The following is a 22,511-nucleotide window of genomic DNA, read 5'->3' on the forward strand; positions in this document are numbered from 1 at the left end:
GTTGGGTTGCTGACCTGAAGGCTGAAGCAACAACAACAACAATAATGAAAGAACAATACAATATTTACAAATAAAAACGATTTTAACCAACATAAACCTATCAGGATTTCAATGGGAAGTGTGGGCCTGTTTCTAGCCAATGAGCTAGTTGGGTTAATTAGGATTGTTGTTGTGTGCCTTCAAGTCATTTTAAGGAGCCTCCGATGGCCTAGGGGATAAAAGCCTCGTGACTTGAAGGTTGGGTTGCTGACCTGAAGGCTGCCAGGTTCGAATCCCACCCGGGGAGAGCACAGATGAGCTCCCTCTATCAGCTCCAGCTCCATGCGGGGACATGAGAGAAGCCTCCCACAAGGATGGTAAAACATCAAAACATCCGGGCATCCCTTGGGTAACGTCCTTGCAGACGGCCAATTCTCTCACTCCAGAAACGACTCAGGTTGCTCCTGACATAAAAAAAAATGATAAAGGGAAGCTCTTACATGTGCCTGCGATCCAGAATCACCCGTAGAACAATAACATGCCAGGTTTGCAGAACAAAAATACAGGAACTTTACTGATTCCAAGAGATCAAAAAACAGTATTTACAATGATCCCTCTGATCACTTACAGAAGTCTACAGTCATAAATAGTTCTTTCTCAGTCCACAAATTGCTTCAGAGAGAAATACAGTCCTGGTTCTTCTCCCTCTTTTCTCAGCAGCAAACAGGCCTCAAAACAGCAAGGCCTCTCTGAGTTCACTGCTTTCTACACCAACAGTACTCAGTCAGCACTGAAAACTTGTCCAAACTGGTTCTGCAGAAACAGTATCAAATCAATCCCTGGGTCTTTGAGCCTGAGCAAGCGGGTCCCCTGTGGCAGCATAGCAAACAGCCCCTACCAGAAAATAAAGCCCTGAAGGCCACATCCAGGATATCCACCCCGAACCAGGCAGTTGGCCACATAATGAAGATTTATACTTCCAATATAAATTGTGCCTTGCTCTGAGGCCAAGGGAGTATGACTACAGAGTTTCCAGAACAGACCAGATCTGATGCCTTCTAGTTTGTTAGGCCATGAGTCTGACCAGGCAGAACCTGGAGGGCCTCTCAGACACAGAAGAAGACCCCATGGCCTCCTCCAGAACGACCCCAGCCTGGGACAACAGCCCAAAGGCATGAAGCCTGACATGAAGTCTGAACAAAACGGAGACCTCCAAATGAAGGCTTCCTAATATATCGGCAAAGGCAATAAAGCTGGACATGAGGCCTAGAACAAGATGGACGCCTCCCAATGTAATGGTAAGATTCAAAGACCTGAAACCAAAGAGAGCTCCCCTACCCAATATACTGTAATTGCAAGAGTTTAAAGCCTAACATGAGGCCAAAGCTTAACTCCTACCGGTAACATGAGATATGCAATAAAATGTAGGCCTCAGTATATGATGACAGTTAATGAGTGGAATTGCCTGTGCCTTTCTGGGGCTGAGAGTGTGACTCTCCAGACAACAATTCATTTAAAGGAAGGAGTTGTCTGCAACCTTCCTCTGTGGCCCAGCAAACATGATTTGAGGTCGAGAGTGTGTGACTCATCCGGGCAACAACTTATTAAGAGTTTATTCTAAAAGGAGAACTTCCTTTGCTATGGGATGTGCCTGCCTTGAGACAACTCGGGGGGGGGGGGGGGGGGGGGCTCTGCCTAATGCAGCGACCCAAACCTCCAGCTCAGCCCTCATGCCTTTATTGGAAATTCCTGCCAATAAATGCCAAGGACAGAAACTGCCAAATTGTAGGGCGAATCCCTGAGGCAAAAGCATAGCAATGGGAACCCTACTATCCTATGGAAATGGGGTAGGAGCAAGGAGAGAAAGGTCTAAAGTCCCATTAGGATCCTGCCTCCTCCCTCAAGCTGAAGCAAAGAGCACAGCAGGGGGGCAGAGCAGCCTCAAATAGCCTGCAACCACTCCTACAATGTCTGATCTTCTTCACGGGCGGTCTTCAAATCGCCCCCTTATGCCTTAGGATTTGCCTGCCAGTTATGGGTGGGCCAACTTGGTTGCTTCCACTATATCAGCTATTGTTACAAGTAATGACTGTGAATAAATTGTCAAAATTTGGTTGAGATAGTGCTTGCAGTTCTAGATGGACTTGTTTCATTTTTGCTTCTTATAGACTTAGTATGAGGATTTGATTAATCAGTTAAAATTCAGGAGTAAATCAGGCTTTTCTAACCTGAAACACTGGGAGCGGTTTTGAACACCTAAACTCCCCATCCCACTTGAGCACCTGGTTTCTCGGTTCAGTCCTAACCAGACTTGGCTATGCTTAGTTTTCATTCATATATACCAATAACATGCTCACTCTCTACACACACACAACCATACACACAAATCACCTTTTATTTATGTAAAACAATATGTAGGGGAAACAGCCAAACATAATTACATTACAAAAACAACACAAACATAACTAACACAACTAGAAAAAATGTTGTTTCCACCTTTTTAGCTCATGGCTATAATGGTCATCCAGGGATATCATCAATATTTTGTGGTTATATTTAGGTACATGGAGTTTTTAAAAGTACATTTCTGCTGAAACTGCACAAAATAAGAGTCATTTTGGTGTCACTCCCTTTGATGTTGACACTTGATGTAGTTTGCATCTCTCCTGTGATACCACCAATTTGATGCCTTCAACATACCTTAGGCTGCTATGTCGAACTTGCTCCATTTGAGAGAACAGCACTAGTGCCTTGTGATTCAATCCTATGCAACTTTACAACACCAAACTCCTGTTTTTAAATACTACTTCACGTTGCAGACTTCTGTTTACTTTCTTGGGAGCACGTGGGTTATCAAGCAAACATGAGAAGGAATTCACTCTTAAGTCTTTTTGTCTGCTTGGGCTGCAACATTACAGTTGACTTAGTAGAATGTGTATTTTAGTATTCTAAAATCAGGGATTGTTTTAATTTCTATCACACCTTAAGTGTTATATATATACCTAATATACAAAACCCAGAGTTAGGCAGAGAAGCAATACCTGGCATAAAAGCTTCATGTCTGAAGATTTGGAATCTGGGTTGCTCCAATTCTACATATGTTGAAGTGCTCTGTTTCAATCTGATTTATTCCGAAGTAAGTAAGTGGGTTTGACCAAGGCAGGAACTCCCAGCATTCCTATCATTGGCCATCCAAGAAGAAGTTGCAGTTCAGCATCCATACAGTTCCCGTCCTTCATTTACCAGCACAAGCACAGTTAGCTGTGGGTAAGGACCTCTAAGCAAAGCAGATATTCTGAGTAAATGTGTGGAATTCAACTACAAGTTAAAGATTCTTACTCACAAGTAAGTTTGCATGATCTGTGTGTATATTTTCACTAAGTTCTTAGTAAACTAAAGTATTTTAGAATGAAGTCCCTCTGAGATTGGTAGTACTCTTCTCAGAATTATTGTTAGTATTAATGTCTTAAATTATACCTTTCTCTTTTGCCAAAACTGGCACCCAAGTGAAACTAGCAGGAATTTTTTTGTGCTAGTTAAGTTACCATATGTTTTAAAAAGTTATCTTTCATTTGCACAATCCCCACAAGAATACCTGAATGTTGTAGCAGAAAGCCAGTTCTCTGCTCTTTAGTTACACTTTTTGTCAGTAGTGGTGTCTCCGGTAGTGCGATATTTTTATACTAAACAGTTGCAATTAATTCAGAAGTGCCATCAGTGCATACTATGTGACCCATCTTTTTCAGCTAAATATCAGGTCTTTTTACTGCATTTTTGTTCAACTGCACATTTTCTGCCCAACTGCATGTAAAAACATCCCATCAATCCCAGTTTTGGGAAGTTTGGCCAAGTTGTCCTCCCTTTTAAAGATAATTTACCAATGCTTCTGCCTTCCTTGCTTTTTTTCTCCCGTGCCTATTCCCATGCCTCCTTTCTCTCTTCCGACCCAGTCCACACCATGATACATAGAGTTGAAGAGTACAAGTTAAATGAAAGAAAATGTTCTGTATATTGGCTCTTTTTATTGCCTTGCATGTTGAAAGAGGGCAGGTGATCGAGTTGCTGATGTGGACATACATCTTTGCAGGATAGACCAAGCAGGAAGCTGGTCTTCTTAAGTGCATTTACTTCCACTGGGTCCACACTGGTAGTTTCAACAAAAAGAGGATAGCAAGAAATGGTCAGGGGTAATTTGAAATAGATTATGACTTTCCTTTTAATTGTTGTCTTTTAATGCTAGTGCATCTTCCCTTTGAATGGTTATAAATTCTGTGGGTCATTCAACAAGAAACCAACCCCCAAATATGGAGCTTGACAGCATTTGCTAGCTGGCTGGAGGCCTTTGCACCTGCATGTAGCATAGGCCCTTTTCTTCTGGGGTCTAGAGGTCCATGTAAAGGGGTTATTATGTAAAGTCTTTTCTCGCTTGTGTAATGCCTGAGTGACTTCAGCCCTTGTGTGAGTACAGCTGTAGCCTGACTGATTTATTCCTAATGAATATAAAGTCTGTGTGCAGACGCCTCTTGTTCCTATTTGCCTGGAAAAGAGAGCCACTCAGTTTAATAGGGCTTTCCCACCAAGTAAGTGTACATAGAAAGTTAGGTTTAACATAAGAATCGGGTCTTGCTTTAAAAGGCCAAATCCTTTCCTAATACAGAGCTTTTTCAAACTCTGTTTTCTAATACTTTTGTTAATTATAACAATTCTGGTAAATGGGAGGAAAGGGTTGTTCAAAATAGAGTTTTGTGTGTAATATGTAAAAGTTGAAAACCATAGTAGAGATCATCTGATGAAAGAGAAGTCAGGCTTGTGAAAACCAACAATTAAGGAAGCTGTGAGATAAATGCCTGTAAGGATTCAGCTGGCTGGGTATTGCCAGGGCCTCTTTAATTTCCAAGCACTGAATTCTGGTTGGCGGAGGAGAGGCAAGGTATAGATTATGGCTATAAAGCCTTGAGTCTACAGTGTATACCCTCCAGCATTTAACAGATGACAGAACCAAGTAACACCAGTGTGATCTAAGTGGCAAAAGCTGCTTAAGGAGGAAGAACAGAAAAGCTAGAAGATGCAGCAGTTTGCTTAAGCTTGAATCTACTGGGAAGCAAAGATTATCTCCCTTCCTCCCTGAGTGAGCTGAGTGCAAATTACTTTTGTACTTTGAATTTAGATTGTAACAACTGGAGTGATCTGAGAACAAAGGATGATACAACTAGAACACTCTGACAAAGCGGGATGACAAAGGATTCATTGGATCTGTCTTTGCCAAATTGGGGCAATTAAAACATATGTCATTGCATGCTTTCTTTTTCTTTGTAGTTGCCATGGATGACTGGAACTGCAGTAACCAACCTGTCCAGAAGCTGGATTTTTCCAGCTGTGGAGAAGACATTGAGTTAGAAGAGGACAACAGCATCCATGAGGAAGAAGTGAGACCTGTCACTCCACAGAAAGACTGGGCATTTCAAGATTGGCAGTCAAACTGTCCAATCCCTGTTACTCCACAACGGCAACAAGATGATTTCTCTCCAGATCTCCCAAAGTCTTGGGCAACTCCTGTGAGGAAAGGCAAGGAATCTCGGAGAAAGAACATCACACCTTTGGAGAACTACCCTGAGACTCCTTTACACTATGTCACATGGCAAAAGCTGCAGCTCTGTGATACTCCCAACACCCCAAAGGTAAAATGGCAGGGGCAGCAGTAATGGATAAAATCCTACATATACCCTATCTAAATCACACACTGAAATTTAAGGCTTTCAGATTGGTTGGCACTCAAATTGGTTACCACTCAGTTCGTTTCAGTGGGTCTATTGTAATTAGGATGGATGTTGGATGTACAGTAATCCAAAATATTTGTGCTTTAGTTTTATGTGACAAGTATCCAAAGTATGACATGAAGCACACTCTGAACCTTTAGCTTCAGCATGGAGCGTGGAGAATCATATGGTGCTGAATGGCTTTTTCTTAACCTTTCTAGTTACTTCCTACTCCTGAACCTATTAGTCTGCCTTGTTTGTTGCTATAAACCTTAGAGGTAGAAATTTCTGATTCTCCAATAAAGCTTTCGCCTTTGTTTAATTGTTATAAGCAGGGCCATCTATACCATTTAGCACACCAAGGTAGCTGTTTCAAGCAGCAGATCTCGGGTGAAATGAAAGGAGGTGGGGAGAGATCCATGTGATATTGGATTTTTGCCTTACATACCAAAAATAACTTTGCTGGCTCTTGATATTATGCATCTTGACTTGAGTTGTTCATGGGGAGAGGTGGCGCTGGCAACCTCGAGCAGGTAAAGATTATCTTGGGTAAAAGTAAAATCTAAATAGTGTGTCCAGACTGAGAGCTGCAGGAAGAATCAAAGCCTACCTTCAGATTAAACTGACAGATTGGTTGCATCCACTTACTCTTCATTTTTCTGACTGCAACTAAAGAAAGCACTACTTCTTATGGAATTTATATTACAAGGCTGTCTTCTTCCTCCAACTTTCGACACAGAAGGCCCAAAATTGTTGTATTCTGGTTATGGAAGAGGAGAGGGATCTCTTTCCTTCCCTAGTTTACAAGATCTTTAGCTTCCTCTGCGAAAGAACCCCAGTGCTTCACCAAACTACACTTCCATAGCATTGAGCCATGGCAGTTAAAGACATGCCAAATTGCATTAATTCTAGAGTTTAGATGCATCTGTTGGCAGGGCTGGTTCTGTCAGGGAGGAGAACATTACCTGAACATTAGGAAGAACTTCCTCACTGTGAGGGCTGTTTGGCAGTGGAACTCTCTCCCCCGGACTGTGGTGGAGGCTCCTTCTTTGGAGGCTTTTAAACAGAGGCTGGATGGCCATCTGTCGGGGGTGCTTTGAATGCGATTTCCTGCTTCTTAGCAGGGGGTTGGACTGGATGGCCCATGAGGTCTCTTCCAACTCTACTATTCTATGATTCTATGAGAAGGACGCTATCTCAAAGAGTGGTGGAAAGATGTTGAAGGACATGGCCTATCATGCACTCCCTCAGCTATTGCTTTCAGGTGGAAAGTACTGCCCCATCACCAGTGTAGAGATATCCAACTGCTATTCTTACCAGCTTCTGCACATGAAATGGGAGTGGATGTCATCTTGCCCATTGATTTGGGTAGAAAAACATCATTAAAAGGTTTTGTGGTTCTTTACTTGCTTTCTGGGCCAATCTGTGCAATTGCAGAATGCGAAACAGTCACTTTTATTTTTTACTACAGCTCCTAGATTCCCCCCAGCCAATTTTGATTAACAGAACAATAAGACTTATAGTTCTCCAAAATAAGTTTTTAGTAAGGTGATCTGAGGTTACTACTTCATACTTCCACTTTTCCGAGTTTTCTATTGAGCACAGGGGTACAATATGTATTTTCCTCCTAACTATCAAAACCATCAGAGCACCACTAGGAACAGCTTTTCTTCAAAGCAGCTGCTGTCACTTTCTCGTCCCAGGTTGGATGTAGAGTCTCTGCAGGCTGTAAAGACACAATCCTTATTGATTCTTTAATTGTGTTTTGCTCTTTTAAAATCTGAAATGGAACAATTTAGAAAATCCTCTTCATCTTCCTGCTTGTTAAGATAGATATCTGAGAGGAATTCACTGGCATCTGTGGCTCCATATTGAGCCTTTCTACCCAGAAAATCCTGCTGTGAAAGTAGCACAGTTAAGTTTGAACCTTTTTTTTTTTTTACTTTCTCTAATTTTAAAAAATTCAGTGGCTGATAAAGATCCTTCTTGACATGAAGATGAATTTGGCAATTGACTTTTGACGTTCCAAAAGCAATTTGTATAAATTGGTCCACCTTGTGACAGAGACAAATTCAGTTTGAAGGTCTTTGCATGGAAAAGAGCCCAGGTTCAAATCCTGACCACACAGCGGCTGATGGGAAAACACAGCCAGACTTACTCTTGAGCAAGGGAAGGGATCGTGAAGCCTTTTCAATGTCAACCATCCTGAGTTTCCTCAGGGGGAGAGGTGCAGGATATAAATAAAGTATTATTATTATTATTATTATTATTATTATTATTATTAATCACTATGGGCCCTGGCTAGCAAGGCCCATAGTAAAAAATGCTGGAAGTCCAACAGCATCTGGAAGGCAAGCACCTTGGAAGTGAGGGGCTTTAGGGCCAGCAGTTTTTTGCTTAGCTCTTAGTTTATTGGCTTCATTCCTTGCCATAATCTTCCCAGAGGTATTTGGTTAGCTGACTCGATTCTTTTGGAAAGAGAGCACTAGGTCAGATGGCCTTTGTTGGCCAGAGGGACAAAGTCAATCAGACTTTATATTATATTATAAAGCACATTGATAACATATTAGCATTTTGGATTCTGGCATGCATGCTAAAACTCATGATGCACTTACCATGGATGTTGGGAACACCGAAGTATAAATTTGAAAAAGACTGCAAACCACTTCCTGTTTCATTAAAGCCATTGCATATGCATTAGGTTGAGGGAAGGTCTTAATGGTATAACATTAAAAACACCTATTTTCTGTTGTTTTATTTTTCCTTCCCCATTCTTTTTGTGTATTATCTTTAGACAGTCCCTGCCTCAAATTTATAGTCTAGTTTTGTGAATCTATACTTGATGAATTATTATTGGAACCTTTCTTATTGATATACCATTTTAAAAATAAATAATGTAATAAAGGTGTTTTTTATTTGCAAATCAAGCAATCGTATAACTAATGGTTTTGCACATTCTTTTATTTTCTATCTTTTTTTTTTTTTTAGAGTCTCCTGGGCAAGACAGCTTTCCCTTCACCGGTGGGAAAATTCTCCCCCAAAGGGATAAGAAATTTGCGGTTCAACTCATGTACAGATTCTGAGGAGCCTCCCTCAAATTCTCTGGTTAATATTAATCCTTTTACACCTGATTCATATAGACAGATGGTTTTCCATCCCAGTGGGAAAAGGAAAACTAGAGGAGAATTGTGAGTATTTTCTAACTTAAGATATTTTGTCTAACTTGGAATGCAAAATGGAATGGTAGAGTAACTATTCTGGAGCCAAACTACATATTAAGAGGAGTGTGTACTCTCCAAGATGACTATGTTTTTCATTCCACAATAGGATTTTCTCAAAGATACATATCTCAGTAACCAGACTTGCATGTTCAGCTTGTGCTTTCCATGCAATGATTAATCCAAAGCAAAACATAATAAATGCAAGATACAGAACAAATGAAGATTGCATTTTGTGGCAAACAGATGTCTTTCACAACTTGTGCAAAAAATATGTTATACTTTACATGGCACCTTCCAAAACTATTTTTCTCACAGTTTTTGGGTTTCTTGAGAGAGTATTTTTTTCCACTGAGAAGTTTAGTAATGGAGGCCATTCTCCTTTTAAATGATTGCTACTCAGCTGGATATGGTGCTTTTATGCATTTTTGCCTGGCAACAGCTATTTTATTATGTCTGGCTCAAGTTTTATGGCTGAGTGAGAATTTCAGTTGAATTTGAATTTAGGTTTTCTCATTCCTAGTGCTCTAATCCCTACTCTATAATGGAGCTCTCCTTGTTAAAGATGTTTCTGGGTTTCCAATATCAAGCAGGTATTAGACTAGAGGGTTCTCTTCTTCGGTTTTTCACAGTTCCTTATGGAAAGGTTCTCCAGAAGCTTTTCAATCCATCATCATATCCCAAAGAGAGTTCCTTTGTCTTGACTACAAGAAAATCTACTGAACACTGAACTGAGCTTTAACCATGCTGGTTGGGACTTAAGGGTATTCTGGTTTATGATTATTCTAAAGTGGGCCTATCCTGGGGATTTCTGGGATTGAGAGTATGTGACTCACCTAAAGTCACAGTGGGTTTCGATAGCAGAGTGAGGAATTGAGCTCTGATCTCTAGAGCCATAGTCCAAAATAACGCTATACCCTTTAAATTACAAACCACTTCAACAAACCATGCCCTTAATAAAATCCTAGTTGCCTTTGAGTCTCCTGCGGGAAAGATAAAGCGGGGTATACATAACTCTAATAATAATAATCATCATCATCATCATCATAACACAATAGATCACCAGAAATATCCCCCCCCCCCCAAAGAATGGAATGAATGGTTACAAAGGCAACAGTAGCTTTAAAAACCCTAAAATATATGCTATAAGAGTCACGCTTATTTAAAACAATCTGGAAGAGCTTTGGGAAGATATATTATTTTGTTGCAAATCTAGCATATATATTTTTTCATCCGCATTTGTAAAGAAGAAAGGGGACTTGCTGTTTGAATAGAGCCTTTATAGATCTGTTTGAAATTGCATGAATATTTCCTTCCAAATCAGTTTAGAGACTTGGATTTTACAACTTGAGAATGGATTTCCTTTGCTGAAATGGCACACTACCATATTCCTCGTCTCCCCAGGTATCAAGGATTCACACATTAAGGAGGAATCTGAATTAATCCCAAACTAGAATATGAATCTCCCGAGTTGAAGGCTGTAGCCTCTGTATGTCTAGAGTGAATTTTCTTGTGGTTTCTGTTCACTTTACATGCAGACATGCCTGTATAAATATTTTATAAAGTTTGAGTAGTTCCTGAAGCTCATGCTTAAATATTTAAATGGTGAAATTGAAGGCTTGTTGACTATATGTGTGTGCAAGGAAACCATTCATGAGATTAATATTGTTTTAGGGATGATCCCAGCCAAAAAGGGAGTCCAATGGAGCTTGGCTTGCCAGCCAAGGTGAGTAGTGTGTTTGCCTAGGTGCAGAAGTGCCTATGGTTCTATATGTGAAAGAGAAAGCTGCTTGGCAACCTACAGCAGTGGGCAATGAATGTATTACAAGAACATAATCATAAGGGCTTACTGCCTTCTTTAATTTTAAAATGTCACATAAAACCAAATAAAGGAAATGGAAATGAAACAGGAGTACAATGAAAGAACTGATTGAAATATTACATTACTTATAAGGCTTCAAGCTGCAGAACCAAAGCACATTTGCAGTCTTATTGAAATATAGAGCATGGAAACTATTCCTCTTTCTGGCTTGTAGTTCCCAGAATACCACAGCCATGATTGTGGATGGATTCATTGATATGCACTGCTTTAAATCAAAGAGGGCAACAAATTTCTACCATTGTTCATACCATCCTGGAAACTCAATGTTCAACTACCCCGCCTTTCCTTCACTTAATCTGTGAAGGTGGATAACAACTGACTATCTTGGTGCTGTTGAATGCCCATCACTCCAGCATACCCAATGATGCAGAATTATGGGAGGTGAAGTCCCAAGAATATCTGGAAGAGCAATCTAGTAGAAAACCTCTCCCAGGTCTAAGTTTGCTAAAAACTTCTAATGATAAGTTAATGATGGGTGGGAGGGGAGGAAAAGCATTTGGCTGAACTCATGGCTGCTGCTATAGGTTACTGCTTGATGTTTACTTTCCTGTGTTTTATGCATTATCTGATCCAATTACCTGCTATCCAGGACTATACAACTAAAACACTCTCAAGAGATGGCCATCCATTCTCTGTTAAGAGGTCTCCAAATATGGAGAGTCTACCACTCCTCAAGGCAGTTTATTCCATGGTTGAACAGCGCTTACCATTTCAAAATTCTAATGTTTAGGTGGAATCCTTTTTTGTAATTTGGATCTATTGGTTCATATACTAGCCTGACACTGAACTAATAGAATTCTGGAGCAGCAGAACACAAACTACTTCTGTCTTCTACATTCGTGAATCTAAACCTTAAGTCTTCCTAATGTTTTGGACTTCAACTTCTAAAAGTCTCAAACAGTATGGCCAGTGATTCTATCTGTTGAATTCCAAATATACCTTGCAGATTAAACACTTCTACATGGCACCCCTTCAGCTATTGAAAGGTGCCCATCATATCACCTCTCAGTCTTCTCCAAGTCAAACACATCCAGTTTTCCAAGTCATTTCTCATAAGTCTTGGTTTCAAGGTCACATGTACTGATTAGATCTGATTTACTTAAATAGTCACTGTTGAATGTTTTTATGTTGAATGTTTTTTATATTGTGGAATGATATTTTAAATTGTAAGTCGCTCAGAGCACTCTGGTGGAGAGCGACTAATTAAGAAATAAAGTGAAGTGAAGAAGTGAATGTACTGCAGATATGTTTGTTTAATTTGACACAGTCATTCAGATTCATAACAATAGTTTCAGAGAACAAAGAAATGTGGACAGGGATGGAGAGATGACAAAGCAACATGGATTTGAAATATTTGCATTGCAACAAGGAACGTATTTCTGGGAGGCACCGCTCCAGAATTCTAGTGTCCCTATGTATTCTTTGCCTTGTAAACCTGAGTCTGTGGAAAGCTGTTGTGACATATTAAGAAGGGGCCTTGTAAGACAACAAAAAGCTAATCTATTCAAAACCTTTCTATTGAGTGTAGCTTTCTGTATGGAGGGATTTATGTCTCTGGGAGGCCAAGCACACACACACAGAGGGATCTAGTGGGATTAGATAATTGCTCTTGCGCTTTCTGCACATGTTGATGGGCTCTAAATGCTTTTGTCTTATCATTATCACCACCAACTGTCTTGGCTTTGTTGTTGTTGAGGCTACCAGGGGAGAAATTAAGCAATCACAAGCTTCTAATTGAAAATCTAATGAAGACAAAGCTTTTTGCATGGGCTGGGGAGGAAAGAGAAGCAGAGAACTGTACTGACTGTTAGATAAATATCTCCCGCAGTGTTGCCTGTCCCTATGTTCTGCTGCACAAATCTCTCATCTGGCTCCCTTTTCCTTGAGTCAGTGCTGAGCACAATTACTACTGTTTACAAAATGGATTTTGGTCTCCCAGTAGGAATCATCAAATGATAAATCGGCATTGCCCTCTTCTGGTGAGAGCCCAAACTGATTCTAAAGCATAAAACTTTTCCCTTGAAAATCTAGGACTTGACAGAAACTAAGCAGTCTTGGGGTGTATCTGAGCTGTACAATTAATGCAATTTAACTCCACTTTAACTGCCATGGCCCAATGCTATGGAATGATGGGATTTGTAGTTTGGTGAAACGCCAGCACTCTGACAGAGAAGACTAAATATCTTGTAAAGTAACAGTTCCCCAGATGCCATAACATTGAGCCATGGCAGTTAAAGTGGTGTCGAACTGCATTAATTTTACAGTGTAGATGCACTCTAGTTCTACTTATATTGCTAACTTAGTCAACATATCTGGTCTTTAAAATATTAATGTTCTATTAATAAGCCATGCAGAAAACTAGTTTTTTTTTTCTGGCAAGGCAAACTGTGGTGGTTCATTGCATGTGTATATACAGTAGAGTCTCACTTATCCAATATAAACGGGCCGGCAGAACGTTGGATAAGCGAATATGTGGGATAATAAGGGGGGATTAAGGAAAAGCCTATTAAACATAAAATTAGGTTATGATTTTATAAATTAAGCACCAAAACATCATGTTATACAACACATTTGACAGAAAAAGTAGTTCAATATGCAGTAATGCTATGTAGTAATTACTGTATATACGAATTTAGCACCAAAATATCACGATGTATTGAAAACACTGACTACAAAATGCGTTGGATAATCCAGAACATTGGATAAGTGAGACTCTACTGTATATTAAGAAATATTGGACATAACCATAGAGAAAGATTTTAAATTATGCAGTCTCTTGGAGATAATTTGTCTTTAACTTACATGTTTGTTTGTTTTTCTTATCAACCTTTAGAGATTCCTTTTGCGTGAAAGCAACATGGTTTCTCGTTACAAGAAGGAATTCTTGGAGCTGGAGAAAATTGGTGTGGGGGAATTTGGTTCAGTATACAAGTGCATCAAAAGGCTGGATGGATGTGTTTATGCCATCAAGCGCTCAAAGAGGCCCCTTGCTGGATCCTCAGATGAGTAAGTGAAACCTACCCTTGTGCATGTCTTCTAATGTGCATTTAGAGGCAATAATTGCCTTTGAACCTGTCATATTATTTTGTACATCCTCTAAACAGGTTTTTTTCTGGTATGTTGAATAGTAGCCAAAAGAATAAAGGCACGTAGAGAAAGTGGTAGGGAGATTTTTCCTCTGTTCCACAGTACTAAAACTAGAGACATCCAGTGAAGATACATTCAAAGAGAAAGATAAAAAAGCTGCTTCTTTACATAGTCCTTTCACTCTACAGAAATGTATCACTTGGATTCTAATTTAACTTTTATGGTTTTATTTTACAGAAGCCAGGGGTTGACAGTTAATGGAGAAGTACTGTATTTATTGTGTAATGCAAAAAAATCCATAGCTCAACCAATGGACTCCACTGCCACAAGATATAACAATGGCCACAGTTTTGAACAGAGGTTAGGCAGTTGAAATAGAAGGAGAGGGGATATCAGTACTTATAAATCATGATGTTTCTATATTACATACAAAATTAGGAGTAAGGGGAGAAACAATTGACCCTTTATTTAATTTTTCTTAATCTATCTTTCTCCTGATACAGGGATTCTTTCCAGATATCACTGCACTGTTAAAGAAGTAAACTAATCTCACTTTTTTTAAAAAAACCAACCAGCTTCATCAGGGGCACTTTTATACTGCACATTTATAGCAGTATGATTCCATTTTAATTGGATTTGAACTCTGATTGAGAATTTTAAATACATTTCCCGAGGCTACAAATTCCAAATATCCATAGGATGGAGTCACATTTAAAGTGTAGCCATAGTTTATAGTATGAAGGGGCTTTGGGACCATTAAGAATGTCTGCAGCAATCTATCTGGTCTCATTAATTGCCTTCTATCCAAACCCCTAATAGCATAACAGTATCACAGTTTGAATGGGGGGCCTTTGTTTTATCTTTCTTTTTTTCTTTGCAGGCAAATGGCTTTGCGAGAAGTCTATGCCCATGCAGTGCTTGGCCATCATCCTCACGTGGTGCGTTACTACTCAGCTTGGGCAGAAGATGATCACATGATTATTCAGAATGAACACTGCAATGGTAAGAAGGTGTCCCACCTTTCAAATATTTGTTCAGCTTCAAAGTACAGTAGTACTTCCATAATTGCAGGGGATACATTCCTGGCTAGACCATGGTTCTTTGAAAGCAAATAATATAATCCAACACCATTAAATTTTTTCCCTTGCAGTATACCATAACAGTTGCCTTCGAGAACCTAGAGAATCCCTTCTTTCCGAAGTAGCCTGTTCATTTTTATGCTTAGGATTTCTACATACAACACTTTAATTGTAACCTCATGTTACCCAAGTATACTCAAGTGGAGAGGGAGATGGAACAGGGGAAGTTATAATGTTTCTTGTAAATATATCATGTTCCATGCATCAAGAGTGCTTTCTGTACATGGTGTTCTAGACTCATCAACTGGTATAGTAATTCTTAAACTTTGGTCCTGATAACATTTGGAACTTCAGCTCCTGAAATTCCTGACCACTTACCATGCTGGCTGGGATTCTTGGGAACTGAAATGCATAATATTCTGGAGGACCAAAGATTGAAAAGCACTGGTGTCGCATATTTACTTAATAGGGAGTCAAAGCCAGTTCTGGTTCTCAGAGTATACTAGGTCTATTTTGTTTTCCATTGTTATGTACTGACATAAGCATTCAGGCATGGAGGCTGAATAACTTACAGTGAGGACTATAATTTCTATAACCTAGCAGCCAGCCAGTTAGTTTTCCAGACTCTGATCTGTCAACCAATGGTGGAGCTTGTTTCCCAAAAGGTACCAAATCCATCTGAACAAATTTTACAAGAATAATTTTTCAAAACTGTGCTGAGGATATGTATTATTTTGCTATAAAATGCAATTTTAAGCCCTGTACTGAAGTGATTTAATCCATTTTGATCGTTTTGATCTGAACATGATATTCTACTGTATTACCACCTATAACTCATTTTTTTTAAAGAAAATGGTATCTTTTGGATACTCCATAATTGTTGTACTATACTTCAGTTTCACTCTGAATTGACATTCAGTATATATTATTAACTAAATGAAAGTACATACTTTTCCATGGACTTTGCACTTCAGGTACACAAAGATCCCCATAATCACATCACCTATATCCATGGTTTCACTTATCTGCTTCTGCAGAGGAAATCTACTAGGTCCTCCAGGCAATGTTTTGTTATTTTTCCGCAGAAGTTACCAACAGTTGTATTGGATATCCCAGCAAATTCCTATAGAGGATAGATCTTTAGGAAACTGCAGGACACTGAGGCCCTGGCAGTATGATAATACAGTACTTGGTTTTTGGCAGGTGGTAGCCTTCAAGATGTGCTTTTGGAGAACCTGAAGACAGCCGATTATTTCAAAGAATCTGAGCTGAAGGAGATCTTGCTGCAAGTCTCCATGGGGCTGAAATATATTCACTCTTCTGGTCTAGTGCACATGGATATCAAGCCCAGTAAGCTGCTCTGTTCTATAATGCACTGGGTGTCAAATAGTCGTGGCTGGCAATTGAGGAAAAGTGAGCTGAATTCACTGGGCTGGGTGTGTGTGTGTGTGTGTCATTATCCTTATACAGAACTCTGAAAAGCTTCAGCTGAGTTGCATTGACTGAAATTGCATTGACACAGCATCACTACATTGCTAAACTCAATTAGATCTGCAGAACTATTGCTTCAAGGCAATAAGGAAACATAAGCCTCTCTTCTAATTGAGCCATTTTGTTGTTCTTTTGTGTCTTCAAGTTGTTTCCGACTGATGGAGACACTAAGGCGAACCTATCATAGTATGTTATTGGTAAGATTTGATCAGAGGGAGTTTGCTAGTACATAAGAACAAATCATATATTTAGACCATTGGTTCAATAGTTCAAAACTGTCAACACTCAATTGACAGAAGTTTCCCAAGACTTCAGACTCACTGGGGCTCTATCTACAAAAGCTGGAGACTGACTGGGACATTCTCTATACAAAATGTTTTCTATAGATAATAATTCCCCCCCTACAATTCTGTTTCTCTGCATTTCTTTTTAAAAGTGTTAAAGGACAATCTGGACAGCCATTCAGCTTTGAATTCCCTGCACTAAGAGAATAATTAGACTAGAGCATGGGAAGGTTAATTTGAAAAATCACATAAGAAGAGAATTCAGCAAATTGCAGCCCAAAAGCACACTCTGAATTTGACTAGAAGGTCTAAAAATAGTGCTTTCAACCTTATAGTTCTGTGAAGCCTAACAAAACAGGACCTATAATATTCTGGTCAGTAGAAAGTTCTTTTATGTTTCTTTTGACTTTGGGACCATGATAGTTAGAGCCATAAAATCAGCCAGAGCTCTAGCACAAAGCAAATTCATTGCCTACATGATAGGATCTTCCACAGCCCCCTATGTTTCCTTAGAGAAAGAACTGTCAACCATTACCTAGCAATGTGAAGATAGATGTTTGTGGAATGCAAACGTTATTGCTTGTTGCAGATATAATTCATCTCTGTGAACATGGCAAACTTCATTATTCTTGTTTCTTACTGGTTTCAGGCAATATCTTTATATGTCACAAGCTGATTGGGCTTGCAGGAGTGGAGGAGAGTGACGGTGAAGATGATGGCTTTGCCTCTTCTAGTGTGGTATATAAAATTGGTTCGTAGCTTAACTTTGTTTATGCTTATGGAGAGCATGGCACAAAGTGGTTTTCAGTTCATGCTTTCTGAATTTCCCTTGAACTAAGGTCACCCTCCTTGCCTTTTATATCCCTTTCCTCCCTCCTGTAGGACTTACTTATCCAAAGTCTGTACGTGCTCCACAGATGGCTATGATAATGGGTTTAGTGCAGGCATGGGAAAACTTTGACCCTCCAGGTTTTCTGGACTTCAACTCCCACAATGTGAGAATTTAAGCCAAAAGCCCTGGAGGGCCGAAGTTTCCCCATGTCTGGTTTAGTAGAAAGTTGCAGTATGGTGTGATGGTTCTAAATTTAGTGTACAAAATTGATTCAGTAAAAATCACTGTAGGATGTAATCTTATTTCCATACCACAACATAAGAAGGGTTTAGTTCAGGCATCCTCAAACTCCAGCTCACCAGCTGTTTGGGCCTCCAACCCCTGGAAGCCCTAACCAGCATGTTCAATGGTCAGGAATTCTGAGAGTTGGAGGATGTCTAGTTTAATTATATGAGACCAGAGGCCTCTCTAGTCCAGCATACTGTAGCAGAGCAGCCAACTCAATTTCTAAGGGAAGCCCTTAGCCAACCAGCAGAATATGTGCATAGAATTGTTTGCCAATGTTTTCCAGTAACTGAGAATCATTCTGTCTAATACTGGAGGTAATATAGGGCCTAATCTTGGCTCACTTCTGTTGTAGGATCCAGGCTTCCTAAGGTTTACGTTTACATTTGCAAAACACTATACATACATGTGTCTTGAGTATTCTGGGGATTTGTAACTTCATCATTGCAGGTAGTCTTTGCATTGGTGCACATTGCTGCTAATCGTACATAGCTGATATGGTCAACTGGTTACTAATTGTGGTGAAAAACCTACCCATTCTTAACTAGGCATGTATGCAAAGGCTTTTCCATTCAAGTAGGGCTTCTATAACTGTCTGATTGATACACAAATCATGTCAATTAATAAAATTAAATATTTTAATTTTAAAAATTTTTAATCTTGTATTTATTACTATTAGGGAATTCTGGTTATTATGACTAGTCTAATTTGCACTTATATTTGTAAACTAACTCATTAGTTTCTCTGTTAGGAGACCTTGGACATGTGACATCCATAGCTACACCACAAGTGGAGGAAGGAGACTGCCAGTTCTTGGCCAATGAAATCTTGCAAGAGGTAAGAACATATGAGCCCTTCTGGTTCAAACTGCTGCATAGTGCAACGTTGTGTTTCCCACAGAAGCCTCTTGGAATTCCAAAGGCAGGACATGAAGACAAAAACATTGACGTACCAAGTTCCTGTTGATTCCGTGGATCTATTCTGGTTGGGGCTGCCTGTTGGATATTGGCTGGTGTGTCCTGGATTTTTTATTATAAAAAATTATGTCCTTGCAAAACTGTTGTTTTTAGGACAACATGAGATTCACATTTCTAAAACCTTCCTTAGCCTGGTGCCTTCTAGGTGTCCTAGGCTATACCTCCTTCCTAGCTAGCATGTTTAAATTGAACCTGATATATACACTGCTTCTTGTGATGTAACACCTCTCGTTTTCCTTATTACTTTTTCTACAGCAATACTGCTATCTGCCCAAGGCAGACATTTTTGCTCTTGCATTAACTGTTGCTCAGGCAGCAGGTTGTGGGACATTACCTGCCAATGGTACCATGTGGCACCACATCCGCAAAGGCAACCTTCCAGCAATCCCACAGCAGCTGTCACGTGGCTTTATTGAACTGCTCAAGGTGAGTTTCCTTTGGGGGAGTATGAAAATAGCATTGGTTATTTCAGCAGTAATATGAAGCATACCTCTTTCTCTCTGTCTTCTATTTGTTTTGTTCTCAGCTTATGATTCATCCTGACCCAGTTATGAGGCCATCAGCCACTGCACTAACCAAGCATCCTATCCTTCGGCCTTCTCTTGGGAAAGCTGACCAACTTCAGAAGCAGCTAAATGTGGAGAGGTTCAAAACTGCTATGCTGGAAAGGTAAAGTCCTTCAACAGGGTCAAGCCTAGATGCTATGGTGTCTGATAGAAACTGGCATATCATTGGCCATAGAAGAAATGCCTCTTCTTTATGACACACTACATGGTCTGATTTTTTTTCCATTTTAATTTGCCACCTTAAAGTTCTACTAGTGTAGTGAGGAGAAATTACAGAAATAATGGGGGGGGGGGTGTACTGTCAAGTGGTTTCCATTTTATGGAGACCCTAAAGTAAACCTATCACAAGGTTTCCTGGGGCTGAGGGTATGTAACTTGTCCAGGGTCAAATAACACACTACAGCTAGTGTTAGCTGCAAGGATAATTCTACAACTTCCGATGTAACATATATTTTTTGCCTTTTTGAAATGATAGGCTGGATGTGTCCATCGTCCTATTTCTCTGGGAAGCAAAGTGCGCGTTCAACCTTCCTCTGTGACCCTTCCTATGGAACCCTCTCATTTCTGATTTCCCTAACCTAATATTTCTCACTCTGTGAGAAATATTCATTCCAATCCTTTGATGTCCTTGGGATGGTTTTGTTCATCATTATTGCTTCTCTTTCTTAGGGAACTGAAGGCAGCCCGTCTAGCTCAGACCTTCAAAAAGGAGCAGGCCATCAAAAGAGACCTGACTTTGGAATGTGCCAGGCCTCAAGAATCTGGAACCAATTCAAGGCTTAAGAACAACAAGAAACGCCTAGTGGGAGGGAAAAATGCCCGGTCATTTAGCTTTACGGCCAGTGGCTACTGAGGACTGAATAATTCAGGGTTCTCAGGTTACAGAAGCAAATCCCAAAGAAAAATCATCACAATTGACTTTCACTTTTTGCACCATGATGGTGCTGAATCTTAACCTGCAATCCATCCTATTTCAAGATTATTGTTTCATTTCATACCCACTGTCCCTCATTTTTTTCTCCACTGGGCTTGTCAACTATAGCTGGTTTTATGGTGAGGCCAGTAAAACCATGAGTGCAGGAGGCATAGTGATGTCATTGTAGCTTCTCCAGCCAAAACATCTCTTAAAAGTCATGGGTGTATTTTTTCTCCAGGATTCTCAGAAGAACATATAACTTTATTTCCTTTCTCTCACTGTTATATTTGCCTATTTTAAGCTCCTTTTGTGTTGTTTTAAAAAAAGATTAGAAATAGCTGTGTGTTGAAAGAGAATATTTCTTAAGCAGTTGACTTCTCACAGTTGTGGATGAAACTATATGAAGTTATGTCATCATTCTAAGTTTTAAGTCTCTTAAGAGCCAGGGGAAAGTGGTGGTGAACTTCAATTCTCATTGACTCTAGCTGGCATAGTCTATGTTGAACAATCATGGAGGTCGCAGTCCTGAAATATCTGGAAGGGATATAGTGATTCAGTCTTCCAAACAAAAGCAAAATATATTTAATGTTAACAGTTGTCAGCAATGAGATCTTATTTGAAATTAACAAGTGCATCTTTTGACAATAGAGGTATCCTGATTTGGAAACAGGTTGGCTCTCTTTTTTTCCAACAGCAGGTAAGATAAGTCTTGGCTGGGAGGGTGAGGGGCTTTATTCTTAATTGGTGACATGTGAATGACTGACATAACTAATGGATAAAGGCTTGTAAGTGTCTGAAATGGGGTAATTTTTTTAAACACACTGGAATGGAGGTAAAAATGCTTTTTGGAACCCCTTTCTTTTCAGGGGATGACATTATGTAAAATGTTCCTAATAAAATAAAGTAAGCCTTGTGCCCCTGTTAGAGTGTTAGCTTTTGATGTTGTTGCATCAACAAAAACAACAGTTCCATGGATTCTTCTATTTGTAGGATTTGAATATTGGATTAGTAATTTTAGTGGTGGTGTCCAACATTTCCTACACCATATATATGAGTTTCCCAAACTTTCCTGGACATAATTTAGTCCTAGCTGTCCTAGGGAACGTATTTTAGCTGTTGTTTTTTTATGTTTTTCTAAAGAAAAGCACATGATACTTTGAATAAAATTGTTTACCTTGTTTATGTAACAGTGTACGTGTGGGGGCATTTCTTTGAGACTCTACAAGGTGACTCTAGCCCTATCTCTTGAGTCATTTGAGGAAGGTTTTATAGATGTATGTCCTTTAATCCTCCTCAACCAGATGACTTGGCTTCTGAGGGCCCTTCCATACAGCCCTGTATTCCAGAATATCAAGGCAGAAAATCCGACAATATCTGCTTTGAACTGGGTTGTCTGAGTCCACACTGTCATATATTCCAGTTCAAAGCAGATACTGTGGGATTTTATTCAGATATTGTGGGATTTTCTGCCAAAGTCTCAGCATCCCCAGCCAATGTGGTCATGCTGGGTGGAGGTAAGAGAACTGGAAATCAACATAGCTGGAGAGCAGCCAATTGAAGACAGCTTATCTAACTGGCAAGATTGCATCATGATGAATGCTGTCAATCTGATGTCCAAAGAGGAGAACATGTGTTTAGGTCAGGAGGTCTGTGGGTTCTACAATTATCATAGAAGGAACTGTTGTGGCTGATAGGAGAGATAACACCAAGAGCAATCCTTTGTTGAGGCCGAAAAGGATGATTTTATTTTCAGCTGAGACACTGGTGTGGAATTTCCTCCAAAAGCAAACCAGAGTGAGGATAAAAGAGTTGACTTTCCCTTTTATACATCTTGAAATACAGGCAGCTAAAGAAACATGCTTCTACATACATATCGTCATCAGTACGTCACTTTACATGTTTGCATACATGGGCATATACATGCATGTCTCAGCATTTTCCTATCTAAGCCCTCTAAAAGCAGCCAGTTACGGATAACTGGGGTTCAGCTATAGACATCAATCAGGGGCCTATTTTGACCTGTCAGGGGAGAGAAGTCCACTCTCCCTCCATTAGCCATACCAGGGACCATCTCCCACTGGAATGTATAGCTAACAGGCCCCCCTTCTCCTCCCTGTCCTGCCAGTTTGTGCATCCTTAGAATCTAACACACAGAAAGG

The 22,511-nt window shown here is 39.8% G+C and overlaps 1 protein-coding gene across 8 annotated transcripts; it reads left to right on the forward strand.

The window, feature by feature from the left end:
* Positions 1 to 355: 355 nt before the first annotated feature.
* wee2 (WEE2 oocyte meiosis inhibiting kinase) lies at positions 356 to 21,539 on the forward strand. 8 transcript variants are annotated; one of them, XM_062983093.1, is made up of 12 exons: positions 356 to 1,277; positions 5,296 to 5,657; positions 8,724 to 8,923; positions 10,628 to 10,679; positions 13,669 to 13,841; positions 14,803 to 14,924; positions 16,205 to 16,351; positions 17,426 to 17,527; positions 18,645 to 18,730; positions 19,126 to 19,296; positions 19,397 to 19,539; positions 20,106 to 21,539. In XM_062983093.1, the coding sequence occupies exons 1-12, from the start codon at positions 1,256 to 1,258 to the stop codon at positions 20,287 to 20,289; spliced, it is 1,764 nt and encodes a 587-aa protein (XP_062839163.1). In that variant the 5' UTR covers positions 356 to 1,255; the 3' UTR covers positions 20,290 to 21,539. The 8 variants fall into 8 exon arrangements, with proteins under 8 accessions (XP_062839163.1, XP_008108748.1, XP_008108743.1 ...); XM_008110541.3 differs by lacking the exon at positions 356 to 1,277 and adding an exon at positions 3,054 to 3,246; XM_008110536.3 differs by lacking the exon at positions 356 to 1,277 and adding an exon at positions 3,055 to 3,324.
* The last annotated feature ends 972 nt before the right edge of the window (positions 21,540 to 22,511 follow it).

This window comes from Anolis carolinensis, chromosome 5, assembly GCF_035594765.1.
Source record: "Anolis carolinensis isolate JA03-04 chromosome 5, rAnoCar3.1.pri, whole genome shotgun sequence".
Lineage (NCBI taxonomy): Eukaryota > Metazoa > Chordata > Lepidosauria > Squamata > Dactyloidae > Anolis > Anolis carolinensis.

Coding starts and splice junctions, on each gene's coding strand:
- wee2 (XM_062983093.1), top strand. CDS start 1,256: ATGGACGCCTCCCAATGTAATG. Junction 19,297..19,396: donor GCTTTATTGAACTGCTCAAG/GTGAGTTTCCTT, acceptor TTTTGTTCTCAG/CTTATGATTCATCCTGACCC. Junction 19,540..20,105: donor AAAACTGCTATGCTGGAAAG/GTAAAGTCCTTC, acceptor TCTCTTTCTTAG/GGAACTGAAGGCAGCCCGTC.